Source organism: Rhinatrema bivittatum, chromosome 9 (assembly GCF_901001135.1).
Source record: "Rhinatrema bivittatum chromosome 9, aRhiBiv1.1, whole genome shotgun sequence".
Taxonomy (NCBI): domain Eukaryota; kingdom Metazoa; phylum Chordata; class Amphibia; order Gymnophiona; family Rhinatrematidae; genus Rhinatrema; species Rhinatrema bivittatum.
The window spans coordinates 88,964,795-88,978,116 of NC_042623.1; the positions used below are offsets into that span (position 1 = coordinate 88,964,795).

Here is a 13,322-nt window from a genome sequence, read left to right on the forward strand (position 1 = left end):
ATGGGCCGGATTTTATGATCTTCGAGCGGGCGTAGATTTGTGCGCACAACCCAGCGCGCACAAATCTATGCCCGATTTTATAAAATGCACGCGCCGAGTCCTTGGGGAGCCAAGATAGCTTTCCCTGTTCCCTCCAAGGCCGCTCCGGTTACCGGCATGGTTAAAAGGGGAGGTGAAAGTAGCTATTTTAGCCAAAAGATCTTCATTCAAAAATTGGAAGAAGGATCCAACAGAAGAAAATAGGATAATGCATAAACGTTGGCAAGTTAAATGTAAGACATTGATAAGACAGGCTAAGAGAGAATTTGAAAAGAAGTTGGCCGCAGAGGCAAAAACTCACAGGAAAAACTTTTGAAAATATATCCGAAACAGAAAGCCTGTGAGGCAGTCAGTTGGACCGTTAGATGATCGAGGAGTTAAAGGGGCACTTAGAGAAGATAAGGCCATCGCGGAAAGATTAAATGATTTCTTTGCTTCAGTGTTTACTGAAGAGGATGTTGGGGAGGTACCCGTACTGGAGAAGGTTTTCATGGGTAATGATTCAGATGGACTGAATCAAATCACGGTGAACCTAGAAGATGTGGTAGACCTGATTGACAAACTGAAGAGTAGTAAATCACCTGGACCGGATGGTATACACCCCAGAGTTCTGAAGGAACTAAAAAATGAAATTTCAGACCTATTAGTAAAAATTTGTAACCTATCATTAAAATCATCCATTGTACCTGAAGACTGGAGGATAGCAAATGTAACCCCAATATTTAAAAAGGGCTCCAGGGGCGATCTGAGAAACTACAGTCCGGTTAGCCTGACTTCAGTATCAGGAAAAATAGTGGAAAGTGTTCTAAACATCAAAATCACAGAAAATATAGAAAGACATGGTTTAATGGAACAAAGTCAGCATGGCTTTACCCAAGGCAAGTCTTGCCTCACAAATCTGCTTCACTTTTTTGAAGGAGTTAATAAACATGTGGATAATGGTGAACCGGTAGATGTAGTATACTTGGATTTTCAGAAGGCGTTTGACAAAGTTCCTCTTGAGAGGCTTCTAGGAAAAGTAAAAAGTCATGGGATAGGTGGTGATGTCCTTTCGTGGATTGAAAACTGGCTAAAAGACAGGAAACAGAGAGTAGGATTAAATGGACAATTTTCTCAGTGGAAGGGAGTGGGCAGTGGAGTGCCTCAGGGATCTGTATTGGGACCCTTACTTTTCAATGTATTTATAAATGATCTGGAAAGAAATACGATGAGTGAGATAATCAAATTTGCAGATGATACAAAATTGTTCAGAGTAGTTAAATCACAAGCAGATTGTGATAAATTGCAAGAAGACCTTGTGAGACTGGAAAATTGGGCATCAAACTGGCAGATGAAATTTAATGTGGATAAGTGCAAGGTGATGCATGTAGGGCAGTCAAAAAAGCAAACAGAATGTTGGGAATTATTAGAAAGGGAATGGTGAATAAAACGGAAAATGTCATAATGCCTCTGTATCGCTCCATGGTGAGACCGCACCTTGAATACTGTATACAATTCTGGTCGCCGCATCTCAAAAAAGATATAATTGCGATGGAGAAGGTACAGAGAAGGGCTACCAAAATGATAAGGGGAATGGAACAGCTCCCCTATGAGGAAAGACTAAAGAGGTTAGGACTTTTCAGCTTGGAGAAGAGACGACTGAGGGGGGGGGGGATATGATAGAGATGTTTAAAATCATGAGAGGTCTAGAACGGGTAGATGTTAATTGGTTATTTACTCTTTCGGATAGTAGAAAGACTAGGGGGCACTCCATGAAGTTAGCATGGGGCACATTTAAAACTAATCGGAGAAAGTTCTTTTTTACTCAACGCACAATTAAACTCTGGAATTTGTTGCCAGAGGATGTGGTTAGTGCAGTTAGTATAGCTGTGTTTAAAAAAGGATTGGATAAGTTCTTGGAGGAGAAGTCCATTACCTGCTATTAATTAAGTTGATTTAGAAAATAGCCACTGCTATTACTATCAACGGTAACATGGAACAGACTTAGTTTTTGGGTTCTTGCCAAGTTCTTATGGCCTGGATTGGCCACTGTTGGAAACAGGATGCTGGGCTTGATGGACCCTTGGTCTGACCCAGTATGGCATGTTCTTATGTTCTTAAAACCCTGGAGAAGCACTGTTGCAGATTGAGAAGACCATAGATGGGGATGGGATAGATGAAATTCTGTTTACTGAAAAGAATGTATGGGAAGAGCTAGGCAAAATGAAAGTGGACAAGGCCTGAGGAAGAGCTCTTGATGTAATCTACTTGGATTTCAGCAAAGCTTTTGATACATTCCAGCATAGGAGATTTGTGATAAAATAAAATGATTGGGAATGAGTGCCAAGGTGGTTGACTGATAGGAAACAGCGTGTAATAATAAATGGAACTTACTCTGAAGAGAGAACCGTGTTAAGTGATGTACCATGAGGATCGGTACTGAGACCGGTTCTGTTCAATATCTTTGTGAGTAACATTGCAGAAGGGATAGAAGGTAAAGATTGTCTATTTGCAGATGATACTAAGATCTGCAACAGCGTGGACAAGCCTGATGGATTAAGAAGAATGAAAAGTGATTCAAGAAATCTTGAAGAGTGGTCGAAGTCTTGGCAGCTGGGATTCAATGCCAATAAGTGCAGAGTCATGCATTTGGGATGCAGTAATACAAAACAGCACTATGTGATGGGAGGTGAAAGACTGATGTGCATGGACCTAGAGAGGGATCTAGGGATAATAGTGTCTGGCGATCTGAAGATGGTAAAGCAATGTGACAAGGCGCTAGCTAAAGCCAGAAGAATGCTGGGCTGCAAAGAGAGGGGAATAACCAGTAAGAAAAAGATGATAATGCCCTTTTACAGGTCCTTGGTGAGGCTTCGCGTGGAGTACTGGAGATCGTATCTCAAAAAGGATAAAGACAGGATTTATTGCAAATCTTGGTTCGGGCATATCGCACAGCTTTACGCCAGGAAAAAAGGTGTACTTATTTCCAGCATTAAAACGTGTTATGCTATCGCACAAACTGTTAAATACCCCTCATTTTCACAAACCGTGCCCAAACTCCTTCCCTTTGACTAAATTCTCAAAATTTGCAAACACATCTCATGATGCGAAAAGTAATGCATGCATTAGGGTGATATGGCGGGCATTAGGGCCCTAACGCATTTTGATGAATGACCCAGTTAGTGTTTATGGTTGTGACCATAAAGTTCAATTTTGGTCTTATCACTCCAAATTATTTTGTTCTAGATGTTTTGTGGCTTCTTTAGGCACTGTTTGGCGTACTGTAAGCGGACTATTTTGTGGCATTGGTGCAGCAATGGCTTTTTTCTGGCAACTCTACTAGGTAGCCCATTTTTGTTCATGTGTCTCCTTATTGTGCATGCTGAAATATCCACACTACTTTGTTTCAGATAAGCCTATATTTCAGGAGAAGTTGCTTGTGCACATTTCTTTGCATACTAACAAATTTTCCTGGCAATTGTGCTTGAAAACTTTCTTCATCTTTCTGACTGTGGCTTGGTATTAACAGAACCCATAATTCTCCACTTCTTGACCAGCTTTTGAACAGTACTGATTGGCATTTCAAATCTTTGAATATCTTTTTATATCCTTTTTCTGATTTATAAAGTTGAACTACATTTGCTTACAGATCCTTTGACAGTTCTTTTGCTTTCACCATGATTCAGTAACCACCAAAATTGGTGCAGCTCTGGATAAAATGTACAAGGGTTTCTCAAGAGCTAAGAAATTATTGACACTAATTATTGACACTAATTATAATCAAATCAAATTATAATTATTGACACTAATTATAATCAAACAAGGCACATGTGTGGATACCTACCCTTCATTGCCATCTCCACCTGTGTGGGTCAACCTGAGGTATATTAATTGCCCAAACATTCAAGGATATGTAAACTTTTGAACAGGACCATTTTATTATCTCCTTTATTGCTATGGTTTATTTAATGATTGTGCTATTCTGTGATGTATAATAGTTTAATTTGAAACACATTAAAAATAACAGATGTTTGTCTGATCACTCATGTTTACTTAAAATGCTACATATCTTACAAATTCTGCCAGGGGTATGTAAACTTATGATCACAAGTATATAAATATATATATTTTGGCAGAAGTACGCCTGGTCATGTGATTTTAAAACATTTCATGTTTTTTCTCACTAAGAAATAAAAGTGGTGCAGATTTTTCACATGAAGCTAATAGGCAGCACACTTAAAACAAATTTGAGAAAGTAATTTTTTACTCAGTGAACAGTTAAACTGGAAATTATCATTAGAGGATGTGGTGTAAACAGCATAGCTAGGTTTAAAAAGAGTTTAGACATGTTCCTGGAGGAAACGTCCATAAACTATTATTAGCCATATAGATTTGGGAAAGCCACTGCTTATCCCTGATTATGAGCAAGAAGGATTCAATCTATTCTGGATTGGCCACTGTTAGAGATAGGATGCTGGGCTTGATGGAACGTTGGTCGGACCCAGTATTGCATTTCTTATGTTCTCGTCAATAGCATGTTATTCTCACTGTTACTCAGAATAAAACTGAGGTCAATTTTCCTTGCCAGTTGGTCTATAAATACAATGTTAAAACATCCTGGAAAAGCTCCTGCACAAAGACTGACAGCAGTTCCTAACAATATACCTTACTACAGCTCAGCAAGAAATCATTTTAACAGCTTTTTCTGTACAGCAATATTTTCAGATGTAAATAACACAGTGAAAAAAGTTGCATCTGAAAGCATGTCATTTCTTCAACTTCTAAACTACCAGCATGCATATTTGTTTTCAGCTTAGTAATGGAGATTATAATTAAAAAGGACTAAGGAAAGCTGATTGCTCATATTCCCATGGAGTGACAGGGTTTCATTGCGACTGGGACCATCTCTTGTCTGGTAATCTTTTTTGTAGTTTTGACTGGTGTCTGAATAATAATTTAAAAGTACAGAGGCTGCCCCCATTGTTCAGGCTACAGCGCTGTATGCTGCAAGACACTAGACTGAGCTAGTTTCTTGTCCAATGTGGAAAGAGGGGGTTAGGCACTCAGTGGCAAGGCTGGTGGAAGCACCACCTACAGCAGCAGGACTGGGTCAGCATCAAATTCGGGCCAGCTGCAATAGGTCTTGGTTACCCATCCTGCGGCCGCTGGCTGGAGATGAAAAGCATTGAAAGATGGACCGGATCGAGGGGCAACTATCTCTGCCCCCCTGCCCTGACATCACACCTGTGCATGAGTGGTCCGCAAGTACTCAAATGCAGCAAAGAAGCACACGCATGCAGGGCATGAAGACAGCAGGAGCAGAGCAGTGTAGAAAGGAGGAAGGCTGAGACCAATTCAAATGCAGCAGCAGGATCAAACCATCCATGTGGAGTGCAGCCTCACCTGGCCCATTCTTTTGTGTTCTGCCTTTGCCTTCCTGCAGGCTGTGACTGCTGACAGCACCAAGGAGGACTAGCAGCCAGGCTGCGGGGGATAACCCATCTCTACGGCACTTGTACCTGCCTGCTGCTTGAAAAACAAAAACCATTGGGAGGGCTGACCTAGCGGGATTGGCTTGCTGTGGGACAGAGTGCATTCAGCTGCTATGTCCTGCAGCAGTACTTGGTGGAGCAGATGGAGCCAGCCCAGTCCTTGCCTTCCTTGCTGTTCTGTGATTTGTTTGGGGCATTGGTTTGGGGGCGGGGGGTGGAGAAAGAGGGTAGAATAGAGCGAGAGAAATAGATTGCAGCCCCAAGTGACTAGAGGAGAAAAGGAATTCCTGTTGCAGAGGGAGATGGGATGGAAGGGAGAAAGAGATGCCTGGAGAGGAGTGAGTGGAACTCAGGGAATGGGTAAGGATAGGTTGTCTAGGGACTGAGGAATAAGTGGGAGAGCAGAAATATGGGGATTTAGAGGGCAGAATATAAATAAATAAGAAATAAGAATGAGCAGAGACTCAGACTAAGTGTGTGTGTGGGGGCCTCTGAGGGCTGGGGGATTGAGAGAGTGGCCCCAGTTGGGATGGAAGAATAGGGACTAGTTGGAAAGAGGTCTGGGGATGGGAGAACAGGGATTTGGATTGGGGGGCATGATCAGGGATTAAGTGGGAAAGCAGGAACATGGGAATTGGAGGAAGGAGGAGTGTGACTCAGAGAGAGTGTGTACATCTGTGGCAAAGATTGAGAGAGAGAACATATGAGTGTGTGAGAGCAAGTGAGAATGTGTGTGTGTGTGTGTGAGAAAGAGAGTAAAGAAGTTGTGCAAATCTCCATGACCTTCCTCCTCCATGGGTGACTAGAAATCAATAACCCCAAGTGTGGACAGCATAGGATTTTTAAAAATCTTTATTGGTTTTAATTATTGGGTGTTATTGATGTATGTTCTGTTTTAAATTGTTTTATTGGTGTTTGGGACATTTTTAAAAATGTGTATATGACTTTTTATTTATTGGTTGTTATTCTATTCTTTTGCTGTTTTTGAAATATTCTTAGTATGGTTTTACTATTATGACTGATGTTTATATTACTTGATTATATTATTTGATGTGTTATGAGGAATGTTGTTCTGTTTTTCCATTGTTGCACTATATACAGAGTCTGGCTTGTTGTGGTTTCCTGTTCAGTCTTTGTCTATAGTTTCTAATTATACTTTATTGTCTTTTTATTCTGTATTTCAGAGGGTATGTCTGTGTTCTGCATGTATGAGGTATTCTGCTAGTATGTGTTACAGTAGTGAGCAGGTGTGGTTGACGCAACCTAATTGGTGAACCTATCTATTAGGTCCATGCCAAAAGCTGGTGGACATGTCCTGACTGGGACTGAACAGGAACTTCTCTTGTATCAGCCCTGTTCCCCACAGAAGAACGGTCCGGGTCCGTAGCAGAGATTAGTACTAGGCGGCAGGCAAGAGATTGGTCCAGGTCCGTAGCAGAGGTCAGTACCAGGGAAGCAGACCAAGACAAACAGAACAAGCAAGGACAAGGTACTGAGGGAGTGAGAAGGGCAAGGCAAGGTAAGGCTACGGGGATCAAGACTAGACAAAGCAAGATGAAGAGACAACAAAGCATGCAAGGAACACCAAGTCAAGGCATGAGAGAAGCAACATGCACTGAGGTGCCAGCTGAAAAAGCGGCCGTGGTTTAAATCCCCGGCCCACGCAGACATCATCTTGCTGGTGCTGTTCCTGTTTTCCGCTGCAGGGACCTTATCATCTGGTGTGCACCTAAGGGGGTCCAAGGAGGAGGCAGGATGGTGGCGTCCATGCCGTGATGAAGGCAGCCTGGCGTCTGAGTGGTCTGGTGGTGTTCTGTGGTGAGTGCAGTCAGTCATAGGGCTGTCCTGCGACCAGCAAAATGTTATAGTGTGTAGTTTCTGTTTAGGAATCTATAAGCACTTGGCTTGTTCTGTTTTCCTAATGGAAGGTATATTGGAGTTATAGGGTTTGGTGTAATATTTGCAGTGTTGCCTTTTCATAGGTAGGGATTGTTATTGTTTAAGTGCTGGTAATTAGTGCTGTTTTTATATTGGAGGCTCATTATATTGTAATTGTAATTCAGTTTACTCATGGCTTTCTGAGGGCCAAGTCCATACCCAACAAGTATTACAATAGGCCTAATACGTATCTGTTCTAAGTGAATTTTTTTACAGGGTTTTCTGGTTGACACCACAGCAGTGTATGTAAATATAATATACATGTTGTAAGTTATATATTTTTTTTTTTACCTCAAAATGTCCTTTTTCTTGTAAAGATTTGTTATTATAAAAGCATAATTTGTAATTGTGTGTGGAGAAAGCTGGGGGGGACACAAAGCTGTATTTTTTGATGCATCAATGTTTTGTGCACAACTATGTACCACTGTATATGAAATTATTTTGAATACTGCACATAGTAAAAAAAAAAAAAAATTATATATATATCTTATATAGCACCATGACTGACATCAGATACAATTATTATTACCCATTTCTACCTGGTACAAACCAGCCATAATGGGATAGATCTGGCTTGACGGTTGGTCTATAAATGTTTCATTAATGCGTGGGTACAAGAGCAGTAAATCAACCAATTGGGTTTTCTAGAATATATCGGATGGTGAGTTGTTTACCTTGGACAGGCAGAAGCATGATGGGTGAAACAGTCCCCCCCCCCCCCCCATGAGCATGATAGAGCAAATTCTTATGAGAAAACATTTCATATTTTAAACAACTTCACATGATCCTCCATTGTTCCCTTTCCCTTTGAACCTTTAAAAGGACAAGACTCTTCGGTGGTGAGGCATGGATGAAAGCAAATTATTAGCTCTGATTTTGGTAGCACCTGAATATTCTAAGGAATTTTAGCTCTAAAGCGGTGGTTCCCAACCCTGTCCTGGCGACCCCCACCAGCCAGTCGGGTTTTCAGGATATCCACAATGAAAATGCATGAGAGAACACTTGCATGTTATGGAGGCAGTGCATGCAAATGTTCTCTCATGCATATTCATTGTGGATATCCTGAAAATCTGACTGGCTGGAGGGTCCCCAGGACAGGGTTGGGAACCACTGCTCTCTAACATTCATAACATAAAGAGCCATGAAAAAATGTGTTAATAATTTAGGTCAGATGTGCTATGATTTTACTGTGGGTCTGCTGAATTGGGTACAAAAAAAGACTAGATGGGACTAGATAGGACTAGATGTCAACTCTTGGGATAAGGCACCTTTTGGTTTGTTTATATCTACTCAATACCATCATGCTATACGTTAATGGCAATGAGTAAGCAATAAAAATCATCTTCTTTGTGCAGCATCACCTGAACACCAGGGATCCATCCCTACAACAACAACTATAACATATGTAAAACATCAGTTATCCTAACAGAGATCTTCAATATGGCAGCAATGTGATTTTTAGAATTTTTGTTATACTTAAGGGAATATAATTAGTGGGTAACTGATTTCATCGTGAAGCCTAACCAACACAATACGAGCTTTAAGACCCAATCAGATATGACATAAGAGAATTAAAAGATTAATGATCGATATGGCATATTGATTTTTTTTCACCAGAAAATTTGTTAGGAAATATTAAAAAAATAAAAATAAATACTTACTCCCTTCCCACGTACAATGTAAGAGATTTAAGGCCCCCTCTACCCTCTTCCAATGCTGAAGATGAAAAAAAGCATATGCTATTGCTTCACTGTCCCCCCTTTTCAGAATATGTTCAGGGGGTAGTATTAAACTTTTCATTTCTAGGAGGTACTGAAATAGAAAGAAAAGACAGCAACTGTATTAGATGCATTATATCAGTGCACCTTTGCAATGCCATACAGCCCAATAAGCAGACTGACAGAAATTGGCAGTAAATGTTGGTAATTTTAGGTTTAAGAAAAATCTGAAGATCTATAGACCTCTCTACTAAAACAAAAGTATATTAGTCCGGAAAACAGTCATTAGAGAATGTCATTAATCCATATTTAACTATCACCAATGCAATAATAAATTGTTTACATCACTTTACATGCAATGGATTTTCCATATTGGGTTGCATGTGTACACCTAGAAAATTGGTGCTCATTGTAATGTACAGATGCTGATGCAAATGGTTTACACATCTTAATTTTGCTGGTGTGCTAGCACTATGACTAATTGCTGTACCAAGGGGCAACTGCAATAGGAAAATGGAGCTCTAGTAGTGGAGATATTTCACAAAGAGACGTTCCCTTGTGTTTTATTAAAAGAACATCCCCACCAAGTACTTTGTGCAAAGGAATGGGGGAGACAGTTTTCAAACTATCTGTACTGAGACAAAGATGGTGTGCACTTTTTACCCTCGGGCTTTGCGCCAATTTTCAAGGCAAAAGAATGTACATAATTTTGCTTATAATCTTGCCACAGATACAAAGTACATGTTGTCACTTGCACCTGTTTTTTTCTACGGGTACGTTTTCACTGTAAAAGTACTCATGAAGATGTGAAAATTCCATCTACACATATAGGGGCAGATTTTCGAATCGGCACACACAGGGTACATTTTTACGCGCTACCCGGCGCGCACACATGTACACCCGATTGTACATTTGTACCAAATGTATACCCGCGCGCTTGTTATAAAATCCAGGGTCGGCGCGCGCAAGGTGCACAATTGTGCACCTTGCGCGCGCCGAGCCCTAAGGGAGCCCGATGGCTTTCCCCGTTCCCTCGGAGGGAACTTTTCTTCCGCTCCCCCCTCCTTCCCCTCCCTTCCCCTATCTATCCCACCCCCCAGCCCTACCTAAATCCCCCCCTACCTTATTTCACTTTTTAAGCCTGCCTCTGGCAGGTGTATCTTGTGTGTGCTGGCCGGCTGCCGGTGCGCCATCCCCCGGCACAGCCGCTGTGCCGGAGGCCTCTGTCCCGCCCCTGGACTGCCCCTGGAACTGCACCACGCCCATGCCCAACCCCTTCCCGCCCCTTTTTCAAAGCCCCGGGATACATGCGCATCCCGGGGCTTGCGTGCGCCGCCGAGTCTATGCAAATTAGGCTCGGCGCGTGCAGGAGGGTTTTTAAAGGGTTATGCGCGTATCCCTTTGAAAACCTACCCCATACTTTTTCTCACCCAACCTAAACATGCCCCTGGAATTGTCTTCTCTCCGTGTAGCTAAAGGTACACACATTGTCGAAAATACATACTTTTAGCCACATTGAGGGAGGGCAATTTTCAGATAATGACTAATGTGGGTGAAATGCTTTTTGCTGGCCTAAGTTGCTTTGAAAATTGGCCTCCCCAGCAATAACCTTTCTATCAGTAGCCATCTTGTCATTCAGATGGACATGACCATGGGTGGGGTGCACTTACTTTTGGCACATGTGGGTTGAACTCTACAGCTCTGTGTATGGCCTCCACAGCATTCATCTCTGCTGTACTCAGCCCTCGCCGAGATGCGGCCTCTGGAGAGAATCTAGGAAAGCAAGAAAAAGAATGTTGCTGAAAAACACAAAAAGCAAAGGAATGTAAACGAAATAAACTAAAAGCTAACTCAGCTACTTATGTTTATCCAACATGAACAGAAACTCTTCATTTTCCCCTGGAAAAAAAACATCTTATCACACCAGGAAGCAAGCTTGGAACATCACTTATTTTGTCTGTTGCAAATCTAAACATCTTTATGCTATGGGTACTTTGGGAGTTTGCCAGGACAGAAAGTGCTGGAATAGGAGAAATCAAAGTTAGACAAAATGGAACACTTTTATGCACGTTCCCAACCTAATGCCACTGGGCAGGTTGAGAGAAAAGCCTGGTGCAGCAGCAGAAGCAGGTGGTCTGCTCAGTTGTACCAGCAAGGGTCACATCCCCAGACTGTAGGCAGAACCACATCTGCCCCAGTGTGCAAAAAAAAAAACCAGACCATGCAATCTCTTTCTCACCTCACACCCCACGGCTGACTCCAGAGATGTACTTGGCAGGCAGACAGCACAGGGAAAGCTGTGAGAACCCTTGCCTTGCCCTCCCAAGCTGGAGTCGCTGTGTAGGGAGGAGAGATGTTGCAGTGGGTACTGGCGATCTACAGGACAAAAAAAAATCAATGACTCATATCTTGAACTATGTACACAACTAAATGAATGCCATCTCACCTGAAGAAAGCTGGCAGCTTCAACTTGGTTTCTCTTTTTGAAGAGATAATAGTTAAAAAAAACCCAAAAAACAAACCCCCCCAAACTGTAAATACATTTAAATGCATGATTATCTCTACGGTTAAGTTTTAATAATTTCAGCATACTTTATCCAAAAGCCAGAGCAACTTGCCTGCAATGATAAAAAAAAGTGCATATAGTGCCACCATATTTCTTCCATTAAACTGGTAATAACATTTCACAGCTTCTTTACTAACGGAATTTGCTTTTAGCTATTACACATTATTTATATGAAATAACTTTTGATTAAAACACAGTGACTCTATTGAATATGAAATCGAGATATATATATATTTTATACTGTCTCATGGAGGCTTATAAGCAGTTAGTGGAGGGGGATTCCCCCTTTTTAAATTTTATAAGTTTTGCTTAGGTGGAATATTTGTTAAGCAAATTGATTTTTGCCTAAAGTAAAATCGTATTGCAAGACTGAAGAACCATAGGCCAAAATATTACCAGTTGATGTCCAAAGGTCAAATGATACCGGGCTTCTCCTATATGCTACATGATACAAATTTATTAGCAGGGGCTGGGTTGCTAACGCTCCACTTAGGAGGCTCACTTAGGAGGATTTTACTTTGTGCAGCAGAAGTTATGTACTTACTTGTCCGAGACAGCTCTTGCTTTGAGCAGTGCAGCTGTGTAACAAATTGTTGCTGACTTTGGTAAGCTTATATCTGTCAAAAAAAAAAAAAAAGGAAATCATAAAAACCTTTGGCAGCTTAAACATGTAGAAAAATGGCTGCTAATCACTGTCCTGTACATCTTGAGCTTATAGCATCTAAACTACAACAATCGAGCAAAATTAGTGGTGTTTGGAATAGCTCTACAGCTGTTGGGTTGGTTATGCAAGTAATCTGGCAGAGCTAATCTTTAAAAAAAAAGTGTATAATTAGCCTCTTTGGCCCATGCTGTGGTTTTCTTTATGCCACATGTGATACATCATTCTAGTGAACTGCAGCATAAGTTCACCTAATGAGATGTTTAACCCAGGAAACAGATGCTGTAAAGGAGATCTTTTTTATATGTGCAAGGAACCCTTGACATCCAAGCAACGAGGATACATTTCTGTTGGTCTTTTTTTCTACTTCTGTGTACTAGCACGATATCCTTCTCGCTACACAGCTTTTGACAACAAAGCAAAATGTAACCTCGCAGTGTGCCGAACAAAAAATGGAAAAAAGGTTCAACAAGCTTAAATTCTATCCACACATGCATGTATGTTTTGTGATTTGGGTCATATTGTTCAGTCCATTATTGCTCCAGATGATGATTATTTAATGAGTGAAGTTACAACATATCAAAGCATAGCTAATGAACCTCACTGATCCAGCAGATTCTGAGACTGTGGCAGCTATAACTATGTCTACCATAAATATAGCTCATGTGTGCCAAAAAATCACTTTAGAATTGAATCCTGTTTAGGTCATCTGCATTGTATTGACAAGCCCTAAACCTGAAAACCATAATGTGGTATCTCAGCAGCAGTACACATCTTGCTTCTAATGAGACATTTTTTCCATGAACAACCAGTAGAGCCATCATCACGGTTGCCAGGTTCGTAACACAAACAGAAACACAAAACATTTTTGTACTGCAGTAATTCTGCCTGCAAGTTAACCACTTAAAATTTAAAGCTGAACCTACCAT

The 13,322-nt window shown here is 41.1% G+C and overlaps 1 protein-coding gene across 11 annotated transcripts in view; it reads right to left on the bottom strand.

The window, feature by feature from the left end:
- The window catches only part of ST7 (suppression of tumorigenicity 7), a 342,169-nt gene that overhangs the window by 41,791 nt on the left and 287,056 nt on the right, over positions 1-13,322 (bottom strand). For 10 of the 11 annotated variants that reach the window (XM_029614966.1, XM_029614959.1, XM_029614961.1 and 7 more), the window contains 3 exons: positions 12,277-12,349; positions 10,837-10,939; positions 9,110-9,260 (listed from right to left, as the gene is read on the bottom strand). In XM_029614966.1, the coding sequence (XP_029470826.1) occupies positions 9,110-9,260; positions 10,837-10,939; positions 12,277-12,349 (327 nt within the window). The remainder of the gene's footprint in view (positions 1-9,109; positions 9,261-10,836; positions 10,940-12,276; positions 12,350-13,322) is intronic. The other variant, XM_029614960.1, reaches the window with a different exon arrangement.